We start from the raw sequence: 21,415 nt of genomic DNA, 5'->3' as shown, positions 1-21,415 counted from the left end.
TTCAAAACAGATCGAAGTTTTTTTTGAAAAATAACAGCGAAGACTAAAAATATTGGTCTAGTTTTTTTTTAAATCTTTTCATTACTACATCATTTTAATGGAAAGAAATTTCTTTAAATGAGACGCCTTTTCGAAAATTTCAAACATAACTTTCACACAAACCTAATTCAACTTTAGACCAACATTATTTGTTAATAATATTTATTTACTAATATTATTTATTTACTAATATTTTACTCATCGCTCAACGCTTGGTTGATATTAATACTTTACTCATCGCTAAAGTTTGGTTACGTTATTATCATCATGTGCTCAGAAATTACATAAATTTTTCCTTAAAAATGATATCCAGCGTGGGTTGAGCACTTGCTTGTACAAAGCACAAGCAAGCGCATCATAAACAATAATTTGAAACAGTTCAAGTGTTTTTCTGTTCATAACAAGTTTCTCGTCTTTTAAGCTTTTCAATAAAATCAGAAGGTCAGCAACTTTGTGTAACTTTTTATTTAATTTGTTTAGTTTGGTCTTTTTTTAAAAAAAAATTAATTCATTTTTAAAAACTAAAATGCGAATTTTTTTTTATTTTTTAAAATTAAAATGCAGATTTTTTTAGAAAAAATCTTCAGACTTTTTCAGTATCCAACATTAAGTTTAATTTTTTCGAAACTTTCTTTTTCATTTAACATTATGTAACTCTTTGTGATTTTGCCGGTGGTACATAGCTCTATGTCCTCTTACAGAGATATAAACTTAAAAACTGAGATGTAAACCTAACTTAGTGTTACTCAGAACGTCTTGACAAAATTATGCATATTTTGAAATTGGTGACGTCAAAAGCTCTAAAAAAAGTTATTGGTCAGTTATCATTTAATTTTTAATTTCAAGTTTTTCTGACTATTTATCCTGACGAATCAGGAGCCATGAGTTTTATCAGCTCCAAAAACTTATAGCGACTTTCGGCATTTTAATTTTGACTCAGAAAAAACCGCAGTCAGTCAAAAAACTTTGCGGCCTTAAAGTAATTAATAAGACATGTAAACAAATTCCTGCTTAAATATTTATAAATTGTTCTTTTTCAAATTCAGTTGAAACATTCTCAGGACCAGTTTCTTCAGACCTCCTTGGTTTTGTTGCTTCTTTAAATGGCAAACAATCGTTCTCCCTGACATGTCAATCTTATTGGAGGCAGCTTAAAACTGATAAGGTTCCTTCGAAAACTTTTCAGAAAGTTATCTTTAGAGAAAGAGCTTCATATTTCTTATACTTTCAAAATGGAGCGGTAATTGTTGTTTTATCTTCTTCAAAAATGTCACAGTTTGTCATGGTTACAGTGTAAATCACTTAAATTACATTAATCAAAAAAGGTCTTCAAAAAACTCTTTATTTAAAATTAAGACTTTTCCGTTAAAATGCCACAAATAAGAAAAAAAATTTTATCGCAAAAAAAAGATTTAAAACTTTTGTTGTTCTGTTAAAATGCCATAAAAAATGAAATTTTTTAATTCTTTGTTTGGTTTACATGACTTTATAGTCGTTTATTAATCGAATTATTTTGCATTCCCACTGAAGAATCAAAAATACGAAAGATAGGTTTGTTTTCTCAATTATTAATCGTCATCTTGTAAGAAAATGTCCTATAAGTGTAGAAAAAAAAAACGATCGTCTTATATTATTATCATTAAATTTTAATTTTTAAATGAAAAATGTTTACATTTTGTTCAGAATTTTGTTTTATGCACAGAACATTTCAAGCCTCTAAAGCTTTTTTTTTGCATTAATCACTTTTTTATTTTTTCATAAAAGAAGTGATTAATGCAAAAAACACATTACTTCAAAAAATCTTTTACCGTAGAACCTTGTACCTTACGCGTTACTATTCGCTAAAAACCAAAAACCAAACGCCAATGCTTAAATTGATGACATTTTACCGGATGTATTTTTAAATTTACTTAAAAACATCATAACAAACCAAAAAAAAGTTTTGCCTAAACAGCTTACGAAAAAAAGTTAATATTTCTTTATTTCTTCGGTAAACCTTTTAATGCAGAAAAAAATGTTGGGAAAAAAAAGGAACGCACTAGGCTTGAAAAGAACAGGCTAATCATAAGACGGGTGACAGCATTATTTAAAGTTCAACATAACAAGGCGATGTTTTTTTTTAGTAAACGGCAGATCTTCGTACATGATTTTTGTACATGTATAGTAAACAACAGGGGGATTGTAGCCGTTAAATTTTGTTGATAGAGACGTAGAGTACGATCCCATATTTTCAAAATATAACCAATCGCCAACAGAGAGCTGCACAAATAAAGAAATATTTATAATTAAAATTGTGTTTTTGTTCCAATGTCATTTACTAATTTGTAAAATGATTAAAAATAAACAAACATTAACAAGTAAACAAACAAGTAACAAGTAAAAACAATGGTTTTATGACTTTTTTTATTCTTGTCTTGATTTTTTTTAAGAAATATCAAGAACATCTTCAATATTTCAAGATTTTTTTGAAAATGCTTTGAATATTTCAATTAAGGAAAAAAATTTTTAATCTTGAAACAAATTACAGAGTCTTGTTATTTGTTGTTAAAAAACGCATTTTGAGACGTTTTTTTCAAGATACTGATGCTTAGCATGAATATAAACATATCAGACTATAATTTTTTGCTGTTTTAAAGGCATAAAAAGTTCTACTTTATCAAACTTCAGATAATTCGATTTATTTTAAAAAAGCTTATGGAAATTTGCATTTTACTTGTTATTATTTGTTACTAATGGAAAAAACAAACGCCGATGATTAATGTTAATTTATAGCATTATATTTTATTATACTGCCGAGCACATAATTTATAGCACTATAAATTATTACAGTTCCGAGCACATAAATTACAATAGTATAATTTATGTGCTAGGAACTATAATACTAATCACAGCTACATACATTATGCTTCAAATCGTTGAAAGGGTTTCGAAGCAAAGTAAAAAAGAAGAAATTATCTTATTTTTTGTATATTACCTTCGGCAAAAATGTTTCTTTAGTTATGCAGTCCAATGAATCACAAGTAGGTCCCCAGAGGCTGCACTTGAATACTGCGCTGTTACTACTATCGATCAATACGAAGGCATGATAAAGCTTCTTGGATAAGAGAGCGTCCATGAAAGAGTTGTAGACTCCATCGTTCAAATAATACATAAACTCAGATTTGTTGTCAATAACATCCTCCCTAACGGATGTTATATTGCAGCATAAAGTAAACGCCGATTCAACAAAGAATGTTCCTGGTTCAGCAATAATGCTGAGATTTTTTTTTTGAGAAAAGAATTTAGCGATACTGAGTTTTATCTGTGTTGCTATCTAAAGTAAATCGAAAAATCAAAATTAATAGAGGAGTTTAGTATCAAATACATTATATCAGTTAGTGTCAATAGATATGTTCACAGAACTAAGTGTAAATTATGCACACTAAAATATAAGTAGTTAAAAAATTTCATATTGTAACATAAAAACCTACTAAATCAAAAGAAATTTTTCCTTTATCAAAACCAGGGAATCCTCCACCAATGTCCAACAAAGTAAAGTTAAAGCCAATCTTTTCCTAAGAAAAGCATAGAACTTGTAATTTTTTCGTTTTGTTATTCAAATAAGTTTTGTTTTTAACAATAAAATCCTTTACTAACTGCCTGCTCAAATACAAAAGCTGCTGATTTCACCGCATCATAATATAAAGAAGCATCATAGCAACCAGTTCCGACGTGAAAACTAAAACGTGAATCGAAAAACTTCTTATATTACTGTAAACTTCTTATATTACTATAAAGATTTGCGCTCTTCATAGATTTTGAAAAAATTCATTAATTTTACACGAATACATTCTTGCGCAAGCGCACGTGTAATTAAAAAAATTATTTACCTTGCACCAATAACATTCAAATCAAGTTCTTTTGCAAGTTCTAATAATTTTTCTGTTCTTTGAAGACTTGCACCAAACTTTTTTCCGAGCTGGAAAAAAATCATAAACGTCATAAGTTTTAAGTAGCACATTTTACATCAAAAGTATGGAATAAAGCTCTTAGATTCTTTCAGAACCAGGGACTGGACATTAAGTAGTTATTATATACAAGAAGGAATTTTATTGTTTTTTCAAATTCTCTAAATTTTTTTTAATTCAAAATTTATATTCTTGCAGATCTTAAAGAAAAGTTGAAGTCTGAACATTTTTCAAAAAGTATTTCGTAAAAAAAACTTTTTTTAAAAAAATTATTAAAACAAACTTTCTGTCATCTAGCTCAAACAATCGGACATTTGTGTTATAATTGAGGAAAGCAGCATATCAGATATTCTGTTTTGGTAGGTTTATACATCTAATCTTGCCAACTTTGATGTTTAATCGCGTTTTTTAAGTTTAGCAAATCCAAATCATAGTTTTTAAAAACTGATATTTAGAGTTTAGCTTTAGCTCAAGATACTGTGTCAGGTTCTGTCATTTTTTATCATCAATTACAGAAGAATAACGTTTTTGAGAAACCCTTTTTAACAACTAACGAAGTTCAACAAACCAAGATACCCTGGGTATTTTAATTAAAGTTAAAAATTATGATATCAAATGTAAATACAATATTAAAAAGGTATAAAATAAATTTATAATATAATGTAATATAATATAATATAATATAATATAATATAATATAATATAATATAATATAATATAATATAATATAGTATAATTAATATAATATAATATAATATTATATAATATTGTATAATATTATATAATACAAAAATATTATATCGTGTAATGCTATATAGTTAAATGACAAATCATTTTTATGTGACCAAGAAAGGTATTTTTTCAAAAAGATTTTTGGATTTCAAAATTAACTTGGTTGGTGATATTGTCTTCAAAAAGAGTCTTCTTGATGGTTTTTTCTTCTCTTAGACGGCAACTTTGATTGTGACAAGCCTATTTTTTTCGACTCCGAGTATTAAAAATAAGTCAATATATCTGCTTTCAGTGCTATTAGTTTCTATGATCTAATAAAATAGTAAGTAGATAAAGACTCAGTTAGGGTGCCACTATATGGTGGCATTAAAACATAATACCTTGTATGATGTCGATGTCTTGGTAATTGATATCTTAAGTAAAATGGGAAGATGTGATTTAAATATGATAATGAAATATTAGAGACTTTCCTTTAGCAGTTATTGATGAGAACTCAAATATGACAAATTCATATACAATTCGTTTAGTATCAAGCTGTTTAAAAAAATCTTTTCTAATGCAAAATTTACCCCTCTGTAATTTGCACAAGAGTTATTGTGTTATTTCGATTGTTTAAAATTTGTGAAAACATAATAATATCAAGGAGATGAAATATGTATGCTTACCAAAAAACGGAGGTATAGAACGTAAAAGAAAAGCGGTATGTCTGCTTGCAGTTTTTATAAATATATTTAATTTGTTAATACTTTTCAGGAGGTTAGCCTCTTGATTCTTTTAGGAAGTTAGCCCATTGATTCTTTCAGAAGGTCAGCCCATTGATTTTGCTTCACTATTAAACAACCTTTGACTTCATTCGGATTGCTTGTTAAACAGTTAACAATAAAAGTGTTTTTAGTTTAAGTCGGATAAAGCCGTTTTTTGACTCTGGAAGAAGTTTACGTTGTTATTTTATTGTATCTTTATAAAAGTTTATTCAATCTTCATACTAGATAAAAAAAAAAAAAAATAGGCGCATTAAGATTATGTTGTTTAAAGCTTATTCAATGTATCATAAAATAGAAACTAAAAAAGATATTGAAGTAACTTCTTTTTTATTTGCGAGAAATGTTTTTGTTAAACGAATTTCGCATCTTGGAAAAACTAAAACATTTCGCATCTTGGATGACTAAAACATACAGTTGTATGTTTAAACATACAGTTGTATATTAAAACATACAGTTGTATGTTAAAACATACAGTTGTATATTAAAACAAACAGTTGTATATTAAAACATACAGTTGTATGTTAAAACATACAGTTGTATATTAAAACAAACAGTTGTATATTAAAACGTTATCAAACATAATAACCAAAATTATCAATACAAAAAATGCGATATATCAAAATTGGCGCAACAAAGATAAACATCTAAACAAGTATTTAAAATATCCCTTAAATATCTTTTTACAAGTTACACATCTTTTTTTGCATCGATTTATCAAGATTGTTGCAAATTTCGGTTGGAACTCTTCTCCAAACGGTATATAGTTCTTGCTTTAGGCTATTTGTGGATCTTATTCGGACTTTGACTAATTCTTTATTCATCCAAGCCTAAATACATTCAGTTGGATTCAAATCCGGTGATAGAGCTGGCCAGGGCAATAAATCTACTTTTTTTTCTTTTATCCATGTTTTGACTTTACGAGCTGTATGGGTAGACACCATTCTTGTTAAAACTCTTACCATTCGTTTCGATCAATCAGCATATCTACTGATTGAGCTATGCAGTTTTTAAGCAACTCTACGTTGGTGTTTTGGTTGATTCAACCTGCGTAAATGTTACACACACCTACTCCGTTGAAATTAAAGAAGCCTCATATTTCAAACTCCCATCGCAAGGTGGCGGTGGTGATATTTGGGGCTGCTTTAATTTTAACGTTAACTTGGTACAACTAGGCGATAACCTCGGTACAACAAAGCAATTACTATATTTTTTAGATTTAAGTTTTTTAACAAAAACTTTGCTTTTTCTGCTAATTACTTCAAAGTTACTTTCATCATTGAAAATTACTTGCTTCCATTTTTTCAAAGACCGCCTAATTTAAGGGTATTTCTGACGCATTTCTCTGAAATTTTTAATCTTCTTACTACTTCTCTGTTACTGATCATTGAGCCATTCCTCATACCTATTTTTTGCCACTTTGTTGCTTCGCTTACTACTTTTCGACCCATTTCTCTGAATATTAGCTTTTAGATCTTATCAAAATATTTAAAAAGGCTTTACATATTACTAAAGTGGTCATCATAAGCAATTTTATGCAACCCTTTGAAGGAAATTGTCAAACAAACAGATAAATTAGCAAAGTAATTACGAATAAAAGTTAGATACTAGAGCGGAAATCAATTAAAAAGTTTGTGCGCCTATTTTTTTTACAACATTTTCCGGTATGTTTTTTGTATTCCTTTGATAAAATTAATGGAAAAAGTAACAGAGTGAATTTGTTATTGATATGTTAGTTGTGGAAAAATAATTTTCTTGTTGTGTAATAAAAAAAATATTGTTTAGCAAATAGGGTTACTGTTTTATTATGTTTGAAAAAAAAATGAACTAAATTTTTTACTGCATCTATTTCTTTTGAAAGCACTGCATACATGCATACGTGCATGAAATTTCTATACCCACTTTAAGTCATCATTTACTAAATAAAAAAAACTTCGAAAGAGTTGAAAAAGAACGTGTAGGTCATTATATATTCCTCTTTTACGAAAGGTAGGTCTTATATCCTAGGTCTTATATCATCCTCCTTTACGAAAAGGCACCCCGCTTTTGATTTGTGTCAGCCTGAACCTACATCAATTGCTGAAGCCTCAGGCTTCAGACATGCTATACTATCTCCTAGATTTATACTCACGCCAAAGATATATATATATACATACATATATATATATATATATATATATATATATATATATATATATATATATATATATATATATATATATATATATATATATATATATATATATATATATATATATATATATATATAGATCAAACTAATTTTTCAACAGTTCAGTACAATAATATCAACACCTGCTGGTAATTGTTTTTTAAAAGTGTATCAATAAGTCTAAATAATTAATTCAAAATATTGACAGGAATCAACACGGAACAATCGAGGATATTTATAAATTGATTCACAAAACAATTCAAAAAAACTCTCAAGCAGATTTGTAAAGAGCACAAATGATAAACTCTGATGAGCTGCAAATGATAAACTCTGATGAGCTGCAAATGATAAACTCTGATGAGCTGCAATCTGATTGACTATGAGAAACTTGACCAAGAAACTTTTACAAATCATTCAAATTTTTACACATAAATTTTAAAAATTAAATATACATTTATAAATCATAGTTTAATTAAGTTTATTGTAGTAAAAAATAAGCATAGTTTAGTTTGAAGTATTTAGTTTATTTTAGTAAAAACTAAGAATTTTAAAAACATTGATTTCTTTTGCTTTATTACCTTAAAAATTGATCTAGAGTCTTCTACCTTGATTCTTAAAACAAGCTCCGCCCCGGGAAAATGCTCTTTTACTTTGTAGAGTTCGGCTTCATTGTCAAATGTCATTTTCTTTACTTTCCTTTCGTTTGCAAATCTGAAATTAAACAACAAAAAAATTAAAACTTTCTTAAGTAAATTTTGCACGATCAAAGTTTTAGGTTTAAACACGGTACAAACATTTAACACGATACAAACTTTAACACGGTACAAACTTTTAACACGGTAAAAACATTCAGGCTTTGAAGCTAGAGTTGGGAATCCCGGGATTAAATGCTTAATCCTTTAATTCTTTTTTAAAAATCGTCTTCGGTTGAAATTTTATTATTTTCATGTTGAAAATAACTGAACTATTTTTTTCGTTCGATTGCAATCAAATTCAAACTAATTAAATTCGAAATTCTTGCAATAATAAAAATTATGTTTTTGAATAATTGGGTTTGATTTATTATAATAATTGAAATTGGATTGCAATTACATTCTTAAATTTGTTGGTGCTTAGTCGCATTTATTTAAGTTTCTTACAATTTTTATCTCGAATAGACGTTATCTATTTGTGACTATTTTATAGTACTAATTTTAATTAAATTAAAATTGCTGGTTATTTGAACAGTAAATTTCTTTAAACTTCTTACATGGAATATGACCAAAAAAAGTTATTCTACTTTTTTGGAAACATTTTTTACAACAAGAAAAAGGATAGACAGCAGTGTTTAAGTATACTGACTCCAAAAAGATTTTAAAAATTGGAGGTGGCTCAACGAAAGGTCTCCATACGCACTTACTTTCCGTCCATAAAATAAACCTCACACCAGCTACTATTTCAGCAAACACACGAGATGAACCACCAACAAAAAAAACCAAAACGTCAATCAATTATTTTCCGATATTGGAGCAAGAAGAAAAATCTTTTCCTGCTTCACTTGCACGATTAAAAGTCCTTGTGGGATTTCGTTCAACTTTATATGCCTTTCTAGTGATATACGTGCAGGTTCTATAGCTACATGATTCAAATGTTTATTCACAACAGTCAACATTGTGTAAAACGGTTGTGGATTAATGTAAAATAAGGAATTTTTTAATTACTGAAATATCCGGCAAAAAAAATCTGAATTCGGTGTAGAAGAAAGATTTTCTTTATCTTTTGATGAATGGACATCACTGCGTAACCGTTGCTACTTGAATATTAATTTGCATGCACAAAATTGTCAGTTCTGGAGCTTAGACCTAATTCGTAAAACAGAATCAATATCTACAGATTAGTGTATTTAGCTATTAGAACAAACGTTTGCACAACATGGACTTGATTTACAAAAAGATATTGTTGGTATTATGACTGAAGGAGCAAGTGTGATGAAAAAAGTTGGGAGAATATTATCTGTAAATCAACAGTTATGTTTTGCCCATGGTGTGTAACTGGCCATTATTGAAGTGCTATATCAAAAGCAGGATATAGAAAGAGAAATAGATCAGCAATTCGACGGAGACAAACAATTAGATATAGAAGGCGATTTTTTAGAGAGTAACTTTTGCGAGGATAATGATTTCTCTGACAACAACCAATTGGTTGATCTCAATGCTAGTCATAATAGGCATCGAGGAAACCAATGTGATGATACTCAAGTAAGTTGTGTCCAGTTCTGGTAACATCAACATCAAAAAGGTGCGAAAATTTGTAGTAATGTTCAGACGATCACCAAAAAAAAAACGATATCTTGCAGAAGTATGTTGTGGCTGAATTTGGGAAGCAAAAAACTCTAATAAAAGACTGCAAGAAAAAATGAAACAGTCTTTTGTCAATGTTTTAACGCGTCTATTTATTTAAAAATTGTATACAAAAGGCATTAATAGACATAAGTCTACCGGAAGATAAATCTTTGGCTTTATTTAATGATGAAACTAAAACTGTATCTGCTATCATTAATGCGCTAATCCCAGTAAAAGAAACAGTTGAGGCCCTTTGCCGTCGGGATGCTAACTTGTTTACAGCCGATGTTGCCAAAACTTTTATGTTAAAAAAACTTAAAGATGCTAACAACGTTATAAATCAAAAATTGCATTCATCTCTCGTCCTTCGAATGCAACAAAAACGTACCAATGTAAGTGGGATCATCCTTCAGTATCTGCACAATGGTAGAACCAACGTTCAGTCTGAATCTGAAATAGAGCTTGTAACAATTCCGTCTTCAATAAAATGTCGCAAATTAATAGTTGAGTTACTCGAAAAACTAGATGCTTAAAATCTAGCTACATCATTAACAGCTTATGAGTCTGAATCTAAAGTTGAACTTTCTGTTTTAAATGAGGTACTACTCGAAGTTATTTCTGATTCTTCGGACTCTCCATCTAAATCTATTTCTTTTGCCATTTTCAAGAGCAAAATAATAACAGAAGAACTTAATAAAGCTATAAAAATCGCACATTTGCTCAGCATACCAGTTAGATGTGAGACGTTGTAAGTGAAACTTCAATGAAATGCTCTTGTTTGAAAATGGAGGAACACGTAGTGGTTTTTTACAAAGAGCGTATAGTTTTTTTTAATGACTATTAAGCCTACCAGTGTAGAAGCTAAACGTGCTTTTTCCGCAGCCGGACTTTTTGCAACAAAAATAAGAAGTTGTCTGGACGATGAAACTTTGGATGTACTCTGCCTCCTCAAAAATTATTTTAAAAATAATCAAAAATATTTTAAAATGTACATTTTATCTATAAAAACAACGAACTCTTTATAATTTAATAATTAAGAATGTATAATATGAAAAAACCAAACAATTTCCTTGTAAGTTAATAAATAGTTTTTTCTAAACATATTTTGAATGTGTTGTTAATTTCCTTAAAATTTTAGTAAAATAATGTTAAAATCTTTCAAAAACAGGTATTTAAAAATGCCGGGATTAATCTCGGGATCCCGGGAATAGTTAAATGTAATCCCGAAATCCCAGGATTTTAAATATAGCACGGGATTACAAACCCTAGTCGCGTGCCACAAACCCTATTTGAAGCCGGCTTTACTTAAAACCACAGACAATCGAAACTTTTAATTACAAGATGTTTGATTGGCTACTATATGAGATTACTTTGACAAATCTTTAAAAAAAGGAAATTGGTAAAATTAATTTCTTTACTAAAATAATGGCACCCGTTTTCTAATATTCAAGTTCTATTTCATTCAAACCGATTGAGACGCAAGAAATGACTTTTCAGTTTTTTCGGAGTTTTTTTTCACCAAATAAATCTCTTTCAAGATCAAACTAAACACAAAAACAGTTGCAATCAAAGCTTCAATCCAATACATATGATCTTTTGCAAATTTCATTTGGGCTGAGCGATTATTTAATTATATTAATCATTTCTTTGCAGGACGATGAACAAACAAATTATGCTGATGCAGGAGACATTTTGTAATATCTACGCTGCACTTAACAACATATTTATTGCTCAAAATGCTATTTAATTCGACAGCACTTTTGCGGGGATCTCGTCTTGATTTTCTTACCAAAGATCTGTCTTGATGTTCTGTAGTTATCTTTGGCCTGCCTGAACGATGCTTGTTTCCAAGAGTCTTTTGGTTTCTATATCTCTTAACTTGCACGCTAATTGTTGATTTAGCCACCAGCTTAGAAATTTGCTTATAAGGAACTTTCTCTGCAACACGTATTATTTAATTTTTTTTTTCTCTTAACGATTACTTTGATTTTCCCATTACTTTTTAAATTCAAGTTAAGTTAAATATTATATCCAATAAATTAATTTTAACATAAATACATTTTTCTTAATGAAAATTTAACTTTCTTAATGGGATATGGAAATGTTTATAAACTTTTGCACGGTTATGTTTTTAATAAAATTTGAATTTCTTCCTTTTATTACAAGTTATCATTTTTTTTGAATAAATCATACGATATAGTCACATTATAGGAATAGTTATTAAAAATTTCATTCATTTTTAGTCAAAAATCAAAAACTTATGACGGAAAAAATTGACTGTTTATAAACTTTGGCACGCTTCTGTATATATATTTTTACAATGCTCTTAGAAGCATACCCTTAACTCGTAAGAGCTAACTTAAATTGAGCTTTAAATGGCTTCTTGTAAATTGAAGAAAGTTGAAATTAGATTTACAATAAAAAAAATAAAAAATAAAAACCTACTCGATGTACGAAATTTGCTTGCAAGGATGAGCAAAAATTATTCTATCTGGATCAATACCCAAATCGAGAACAGTTTTAATTTCACCCTCGCTGGCACAGTCAAAGTTCACACCAAGATGGGCCAGTAGCATTATCACAACAGGGTTAGGGTTACATTTAATAGCTGTAAAATAAAACAAGAATTTAGTTTTAAGAAAAAAAAAATTTTTAATAAATTTATGCAATCATTTTTGTAGCTTAATAAATTATTTTTTGTTGAGTTGTTCTGCGAGTAAAGGTTTCTCTCTGATTGTGTAACCTCACTTTTCATTTGTCACTTTTCACTTGTATTAAACAATCAAACAGTCTTAACTATATTAGATAGTATTTTACAGTACAACACACAGCATACTTATATCGTTGACGCCGTTTCTACATTTTTCATCAAATCAATTTTTAAATGAAAGCGTACGGTCGTGATGTACTACCCCACCCCTTTTCCCCCATCTCATAATAACTTATACACAACAATATGTTTAAAGCAAGTTGATAGAAATAAAATTAAATATCAACTCAGTTTTCGTTTATCATTTTACTATCCTATATTATTATTTTTAGGTGTGGTTCGGCGAGTTTTTTTATTTCATTTGGTATGAACGCACTAACGTATATTAATCTTATGGAACGCGCAATTCTGGGTTGTTATGTAGTTAAATGACGCACATTAAAAAAAACCAATCGTTTTTGATGTGACCAATCGTAACTTTCTTGAAGAGAGAAAAGCAATCCAGCGAAAGTCAGACCCGCCAGAGTTGCTCCTACATCCTAGTATTTAAATTTAAATTCGAACTACTCTTCAAATAAACCCTCTCTCTTTCAACTAAAAGAAAAAAATATTTTAATGAAAGAGAGAGAAACTGCATATTTATATGTTCTTTAAATTTCTAATTCTTTTCATTTTTACATTATATTTGGAATAAGAAAATGGCTTTAGATTGATACATGGAATGAAAATGGCCAGATGTGAGGTTTTGAATATGAAGGGACATGAGGCATTGAATAGGTATGTGCAAATTAAAAACAAATAGACTTGGACAGATTAAAAACATCTGGGTCGAATGTAAATTGAATAATCTGGGTCGAAACTAAATTGAATAAAGATGAAGCGAAAATCTAGAAAAAAATACTATTCAACAAAGTAATGAAAAAAACTTGAGCCTGCGCACTAGGGAAATATTTTTCTAGAGAAATCTTAAAGAAAGGATTTTTTTTTATTACTTTGGTTAATGATTACTTTTGTTAGCTATATTTTAAAAAGTTTTTATTTTTTATCAGTATCGTTATTTATTATTACTTTAATTGATTTTGAGACGAAACCTTTTCTACTAAATAAAAAATAGCAACAAAAAAAAATCCCGGATACTTTAAAAATCCCGGATACTTTAAAAATGCTTCTATGCAAGTCAGGCAGCAAAAGACACCGAGGAAGCTTTTCACACAATAAAAAATTATTTTATATTTACAAATATGTAATAATGTATTTATTGTCTAAAATCAAGCTTGGCTGAAAAAACAAACCAAAACAAAACAAAAAAACAAAAAAAAAAAAAGAAATAGTTAACTGCAGGAAATACTATCTGTGGAACACGAAAGCAAATAAAAACGTAAAAAAGGTATCAAACTTTATTGTGGATTAATACCGGACCTTGTCTATAATATTCTATTCTAATACTATAAATTTGCTTTAGTTGCTAATAGCTATATTGTATATAGCTACTAGCAAATTATATATATATATATATATATATATATATATATATATATATATATATATATATATATATATATATATATATATATATATATATATATATATATATATATATATATATATATATATATATAATGAATATCTAAATTTTTTGAATAACTACTTAAAGTTATTCCAACGATGCACTATGCATCGCTAAGCGGAAATAGGATTTTGTACATATTTTTTAGTGATTTTTCATATTTAAACTTTTTAAGTTTTTTCTTTTTGCATTCAATTTTTAATTCTCTATAAAAAAAAAAAATCATTTTTAGTTTTTTTAAACTTTTGACATCTTAAGGGTTTTTTTAAGGTTTTAAAAAACTCGCTTTTTTGTTAAAATCCTTTCAAAATATATGATAAGTGTAGAATTTCTATATTATTTTTATGCGAAATTAAAATAATAATGTATTTAATTGAATGTAAAACAAGAAATAGAAAAAAAAGGTTTTTGAATAGCATTTTTTTGCTGATTTTTTGATTTCTTAAACATTGATTAATTTAAGCATGTGGTCACAGAGGTCGCCTCGTTTTTTTAAAATAAAATATAGCTACTGCAAATCGACTTTACTGCCATGCAAAAAAATTGAGGCGACCTCTGTGACCTCATGCTTTAAAATCATTTTTACTACTGTGAGTTTTATTAAAAACCGACTAAATTCTGTGAAGTAAATGAAAATTTCGAAGTTTAATAACATACGGTAAGTTTTTATTTGATTCAGTTTTACCTTGCGATGGTTTTTATAAATTATCAAAATGGCTTGATTCACTCATCGTCAACTTTTAACACATACATTTCCAGAGCAGGTGAAATATTCAGAAACTGAAGTAAAATATAGTCTCTTCAATATGATCAAACATTCAGTTTCTAGAGAGTTTGAGTATCTTTTGGAGTATGAAGATAATTCTATTAAAGTTTTAGCACAGGAGGAACGTGATAACATGTTATTTGCAAAGTGGGTGGTGATGGTCAGAGTGACCAATCTGAGTTTCAGAATGCAGTAACTATGAAGAAAGGTGTGGATGATTACACTGTGTATAGTAAAGTGTTTGTACTGTTGGAGATTAGAAGTGGAAAAAAGATACTATGGAAAAATTGTAATCCAAATAGTCCAGATGCAACCCGTCATCTTATGTTTTGTTTTTCCAAAGAGACTGCTAGTTTTATTCAAGAGAAGTTTGAACATTTACAAAATGAAATTTTGTCTTTAGAGAATATTAAAAGTAAACTTATACTTCATGACAATACTTTTGTTATAAATTCAAGTTTGTCAACTATTTATACCACAATGAATGATGGTAAAACACTTAATGCTGTGGTATCAAAAATGCTTTAAAAAATATTGCGTCTCAGTGCTGTCATGTATGTCAAGCAAGTCCTAAGGAGTTTAATTTGGAAACCATTTGGAATAAAGATAAAAATGCAGACAAAAATATATTGAAACTTGGAATATATTGAAATCTTCAATTGTGGATATTCAGCATGGAGTTAGTTTTTTTTTAATACTGCTTGCAAACTTCCAGCAGTGAAACAAGGAAGAAAAATAGCAGCAAAAAATGGCCAAGAATTTATTGAAAACAAAAAAAAAACTCCAGCACTTATTCAAAATACAATTAAAAATAAGGGTATCTTTTGTCAGGAAGGGAAGTTGTACATCCAACACTGGCAATGTTGCACGAAAATTCTTTAATAATCCATCTGTGACTGGAAGAATACCACTATGATGAAACTATTTAGGGACCTGCTCATTGATATGAATAGTACAACAGCAAGACCGGATGTGAAAATTTTCAAGCAGAAATCTGAATGTCTGTTTGGTCTCATTTCTAATGATCAGTTTTTAAAAACCATTCCAATGTCACAGTCTTTGCATAGAATGGTAGTTCATGGTGTTTCTTTTATTAAATATTTTAAGTATCCAATAGGTTCTTTGTCTGAGAGTGCCATTGAAGCCAGGAACAAAGCCAACAAAACTGCATGAGTACGTCATGCACGTTTAACTTCTTTTGCTGAAAATACTAGGGATACAGCTAATTATTTATTTATGACATCTGATATGTACCTATACTGTAAGAAAAACAAAATGCAAGAGGTATTAAGGCTATACTGCAAGAAGATTAAGCTGATAACTGTTCTTAAGGTAAATATTGGAGAAAGCTATGTATATCTTAAATTTAAATATTTAATGTTATCGTTTAATTTTATTAATGATACATTTTAGGTGCTGGTGGTAGCCAATCTGATATTTTTGAGATCTTTTCACATAATCAACACAGCATGTTTTTTTATGCTTGAAAAAAAAACAAAAAACTAATTGTTAGAAAAGTTGAAGCATAAGAATCCCAAACTTTTATGTTTGAGGAAAAGTTGCATCAATTGGCCTCAAATTGACTCAATTTTGCCATGTTTTTGTTTTCCTCAAAGATGTGTCTAAAGTCCTATTTCTACTTAGTGATGCATAGTGCAATTCTTGAAGGCTTGTTGTAGATATTAAATTTGCTCCACATAAAGATTGCTGAGACATGTTTAGAATGAAAATTTTAATTATATTTCAATTATATACATTTATTACAGTGAATACAGTTTTTTCTTGAATGTAAAATTGTTAAAATTAGAATTTGATAGATAATTTCTATAATAAATAGTTTTTATCTTAAACTATACCATTTTTTACAATAACAAAACTTTTTAAAATTTTAGTGTTTGTTGTTAAATAATTTTAGGAAGTCAAAGAGTAATGGTTCATATTAAGAAAAGAAATCAAGGAAGCATCATTAAACCATGCAGCTGTAATTGATAAGCAACTTTTAAAAAAAGGCTATTCTCATAGCCACATATTGTTAAAAACCTATTTTAGCATCAGAACCTTGATTCTGCATTTGAGGGGAATGGAACTTCTGGAGTATTTATTTCACTTTTACTTATAATAAAATATTTCTGCTATTTCCTTTTTTATTTAACATGAAAATATAAGTTGGAGACTAAAAATGCCTGTAACCCCTAAAAAAGATAAATTGATATATCAGATTTAGAGTTTAAAATATCAAAAACTATCGGTTTTATATCTTTTTAATCAAAAATCGAATTAGTCCGGATAAACCAACTAAAAAACCGGAATGAAACCGGTTTTAAAAAAGACCGGACTTTTTTTTATAAATATATGTATAAACAAACAATATCTCATAATTGATGCTTTGTTAAAAAAATTACTTCAAAATGTTAAATAGTTCTCTAGTTATAAGGCTATTTCCTTTTTTTCTATCAGCGCGACGCATAGTGCGATGCAGCTAAATTTGAATGTAAACCATTTACAGTTTTAGAAAACAAAAAAAACTCCTCTTTATTATTGCAGAGCGTCTAATACCAGATTTATTTTTTTTAAAATTTTGTAACAAAGAAAATTTATATTACGAAAGAAATTCAAAGTATTTGCCATAATCAATGATTGGGACACAATGATTCAGAAATCTATTTTTAAAATTTTTTTGTCGAAGGTAAAAGACATTTTATCTTTATACTGGTACAAATGATGGAAATGTATAATTTACATAATAAAAACTAATTATTCTATTTAAATTAATCGTTTATTTCAAAAGGAGAAGCCTAAAGTATGTAGGGATAGGTGATAATAGTGAGATTAAAGCTGTAGAAACAAAAAGAAAACAGAATATTAATATTATGTAACATGTCTTAGAAACTTTATCTAATCTTCAAAAAATTATTTTATCTACTGCGCTCATCAAAAAAAAAAAAAAAAAAGAAGTGTAAAGGTGACCCTGAGGTCGCCGTAGTTTACGCCGTAGCTTTGTTTAAAAAAAAACATAGGCTGCCATTTTGTGGCAGCCTACATATATCATTTTAAAGCATCTCATTTCATAGCAGACAGTTGATTTAAAGTATTATAACGCACTTAAAACTGTCATCAGTATAATAATATTTTAAACACCAATTCACTTGTAATATTCATTAAAAACCCTTTTTTAAGTAATAAACGATTGCGGCAATCTAAAGAACGTCAGCGCATAGTAAATGTTTCCCGCATTGTTTACTTTCAAAAAAATGTTTCCCACGTTGTTTATTTTCAAATAAAATACTCACCAAAAAATGGTTTGATTTGAGGCAAGAGATCTTGAAATTTTAGGAATTTTTTAACGATATCATCCAAGTTGCATACGAAAAACGGGTCATCTTGGTGTTCACGACCACTTGAATTTACTTTGAAAAGAAGGTATTGCTTCAAGTTGAAATCGTCATTAAAAATGTCATAGAACACGCTACCATCAGAGACTGTGACGAGCTTCATCCTAAGAGATAGAAAAGCAGTATATACTAAAAAGTCAATCTATCTTTTTTCCGCAATAAATTATTTTAGTTTAACGTCTGGATTAGATTTATTCAATATTTATTGTTAAAGCTCCGCATAGTTTAAAGTGTGTAAAAGTCGCGAAATGTAAATTATAGGATCTGTTTCGTTTAAATATGCGTTTACCAATTCAAGATAAAAACCAGGTTAAGTTAATTTTTGAATGAAAGTTCGTAATTACAAATACTTCCAGAATAAAAATTTCTTTTTTTTTTCTTAATGTTCTTAAAGGGTGCTAAGGTAAAAAAAGAGTCTTTTTAGACAGTGGCTAATAAAAGATAATTTTAGTATCTCTTGACCTTATATATAACAATTATATACCCAGAAAAGAACGTCAAAAAGGTATATCTCCAGCTGTTAATAACTCTAGATACCAGTTTACCAGCCTAGAAAATCTAAAAACCAAGCATAAACCAGCTATATTTATCTAATTTGTTAAAATCGGATAAATATTCTTAACAATTTGTGCTTTTATTTAAAATTTTTATTCTTTTTAAAAAAATTCAAACACTAATAAACTCCCCATTTTAATTTTGTTTTAAAATTTTTTATAACGCTGATTGTTTTCCTCCGTTTAGGGATAGTTTATATTTACATTATAGTTAACTAACATTTTCACATACCTTTTTTTTTGTAAATCTTTTGTTTGTAACTCTTGGAAATGTATTTCTATTTGAAAATGTAACTTATTTAAAGAATTTGATGAGCTTGTTTGACGAACATGAGTTAAATGGAGCTGATCTCGAATTTTTTCAATTCTAAGTGCTGCACCCTCTAATCTATTCTTAGATTGATACAAGAGAGAAAAAGCGCAGTTAACTGTCTTTTAACCTTTTGTGGAAGTTCCTCTGTTTTTAAAAGGTTGTCATGACATCAGATTATTTAAAACAATTTAATTAAACAAAATTCCCTAACTTTTGTTTCTTTGGAAACTGCTGTTTTTAGGTTAGAATTATGCATTAATTATACCGTACGTACCATACGTACCACCAATTATACAATACGTACGTTAAAACAATGACACCATTGTACATAATGCATAGGGATTTGGTTTTTCCATTTATAACGAATACAGTGCAAGCTCCAATATCAATCGAATAAATCGAATTTTCTAAAGTTTATTTAAATGGAACTCTTTATACGTTTAAAACAGCAAATTTATGGTGCGACAAAAGTAAATTCATCCGAAACATGATTTTCTTTGAAAAAAAAAGTTTAAGGAATTAAAGCGAACACCGCCAACTGGGTAAACTTGGTACAGCAGGGGGTAACTAGCAACAAAAATATTAACTTTAGCAAGTTTGACACCCATGGTATTGAAGTCGGCATGTTTAATTGTGTTATTACCTAACTTTTAATTTAAATAATTATTAAATACTGGGGTTCCAAACTTACTAAAACTAATTTAATATTTTTGTCCTAAATTACCCCCTGTTGTCCCAAGTATATCCAATTGACTTTAGGAATTTTGTGCAATGTCTTAAAAGTTTGAACTAAAATCATTAAATGAGATATCACAAATTTTTTTCTAGAACCTTATAATTTTGTTGGTCTAAATTTTCATTTTTTTAAAATTCAATTTATTTCAAATGACTGATATAAAAGTTTGTTCTTTATTCGTCATTAAAGGACAAATCAAAACGCCAATGCTAATTATACATGAAAACATTAAAGATGATGCAGCTTTATTTTTTTGATAAAAAATCACAGATGTCATCTTGTTCTGCCAACACAATTATTTCAGAAACTTATTCAATATTCAGTATATATGAATTAAGTTAAGTCACTGGCCGTTAATGATAACCAAAAATTATTAACAGAAAATACGTGGGAACAAAGATGACCTTTTTCGTTTGGTAATTTCGAAGATACTTACGTTATTGCGCTGTACTTACAAAAAAATGCTTGATATCCATTTGTTTAATAAAGTGCTATTGAGATTTTCTTAAACTTACTTTTTTAACCATCACGTTTTAGTTGCATCATAAAAAAATAATGCGATTGGGCGTTCCGGATTCTTCTTAATCAGATTTTAATTACCAATGTGAACGTCACAATTTATAATTATTATTTATCGACGTGTCGTTTCTATGATCTCGTAATATAAAGATGACAAAAGTATATACATAATAAAAGTAAAATATATTTAAGTAATTTGAGTGCAATATAAATGATAGTATGAACTATATTATTTATAATAAACTGATAAACAACAATGGATAAAATGCTGGCCACAACGTTGGATATGCTGTCACTGTTGAAATTTCTGATTTTGGTTTTTGCTTACAAAACATAAAGTTTATCTATCAGGACACCATGATTCATTAGAGCCTGTCGTGCTTGCTTTAAGTATATAATCAAGTCTGCTACATCTCGATAATACAATCAGGGCCGAAAAGAAGATTGCGAGGCCTGGAAAAAATGAAAGTTCTGAAAGCCTAAAAACAAACTATTTGGGGATTCGCAGCCATCCTTGGGCCCAGGAGGCCCACCAGAGTATGTTGTGTCGAGCTTCACTCTCCGCCACATCGTCTAGCCGTCAAATTTGCCAGTATAAAACAGTATTAATCATTTCTTAAAATTTTATTGAAAAGTTAAGCAATCAATTTCGGCTGTTCTTATAGCACATTAAACTTTCGCTTTGTCACTAAGCTTGCATTTTTGTTAAGTGATACGTTATCAAGGCGACTCCAAACCTTATTTCAAATTTTCTTAAAATACATTTCAGATTTTCTTTAACTTTCGTCTATTTTTTTATTTTGTTGTAAATAAGAAATCCTAAAAATTTCCGGTCAAAATTTGATATGGTTCGCGGAAAAATGGCGTTTGAAAATTGAACTAGTTTGT

General features: G+C 28.6%; 1 protein-coding gene and 1 long non-coding RNA gene across 6 annotated transcripts; one reads left to right on the top strand and one right to left on the bottom strand.

Moving 5' to 3' along the window:
• Nucleotides 1–1,911: 1,911 nt before the first annotated feature.
• Nucleotides 1,912–20,567, bottom strand: LOC149884141 (antizyme inhibitor 2-like). Of its 5 annotated transcripts, none has more exons than XM_090096890.1 (9): nucleotides 20,524–20,567; nucleotides 18,304–18,509; nucleotides 12,416–12,578; nucleotides 8,228–8,360; nucleotides 3,909–3,997; nucleotides 3,676–3,757; nucleotides 3,510–3,593; nucleotides 3,014–3,352; nucleotides 1,912–2,298 (listed from the first exon to the last, which is right to left on the bottom strand). In XM_090096890.1, the coding sequence occupies exons 2-9, from the start codon at nucleotides 18,506–18,508 to the stop codon at nucleotides 2,122–2,124; spliced, it is 1,272 nt and encodes a 423-aa protein (XP_089953016.1). In that variant the 5' UTR covers nucleotide 18,509; nucleotides 20,524–20,567; the 3' UTR covers nucleotides 1,912–2,121. The 5 variants fall into 5 exon arrangements, with proteins under 5 accessions (XP_089953016.1, XP_089953014.1, XP_089953017.1 ...); XM_090096888.1 differs by having other exon boundaries at nucleotides 20,445–20,564; XM_090096891.1 differs by having other exon boundaries at nucleotides 20,464–20,525.
• On the top strand, nucleotides 16,208–16,863 carry LOC149884142 (uncharacterized). The gene is made up of 2 exons (XR_016455326.1): nucleotides 16,208–16,345; nucleotides 16,427–16,863. It is a non-coding gene; the product is annotated as an uncharacterized LOC149884142 (long non-coding RNA).
• Nucleotides 20,568–21,415: the final 848 nt, after the last annotated feature.

Source organism: Hydra viridissima, unplaced genomic scaffold (assembly GCF_058129835.1).
Source record: "Hydra viridissima isolate aposymbiotic clone 2 unplaced genomic scaffold, HvirCarnegie_v1 scaffold_9, whole genome shotgun sequence".
NCBI classification, from domain to species: Eukaryota; Metazoa; Cnidaria; class Hydrozoa; order Anthoathecata; family Hydridae; genus Hydra; species Hydra viridissima.
The sequence above is the reverse complement of the archived record's forward strand: the minus strand, read 5'-3'. Positions and strand labels throughout refer to the sequence as shown.

What these genes read in the sequence shown, in the direction of transcription:
- LOC149884141 (XM_090096890.1), bottom strand. Translation starts at nt 18,508, where the DNA reads ATGAAGCTCGTCACAGTCTCTGATGGTAGCGTGTTCTATGACATTTTT. An exon ending in TCAAATCAAACCATTTTTTG is followed by an intron (nt 12,579 to 18,303) that starts GTGAGTATTTTA and finishes TTTATTTTACAG; the next exon opens with CTATTAAATGTAACCCTAAC. An exon ending in GAAAAATTTCTTTTGATTTA is followed by an intron (nt 3,353 to 3,509) that starts GTAGGTTTTTAT and finishes GATTTACTTTAG; the next exon opens with ATAGCAACACAGATAAAACT.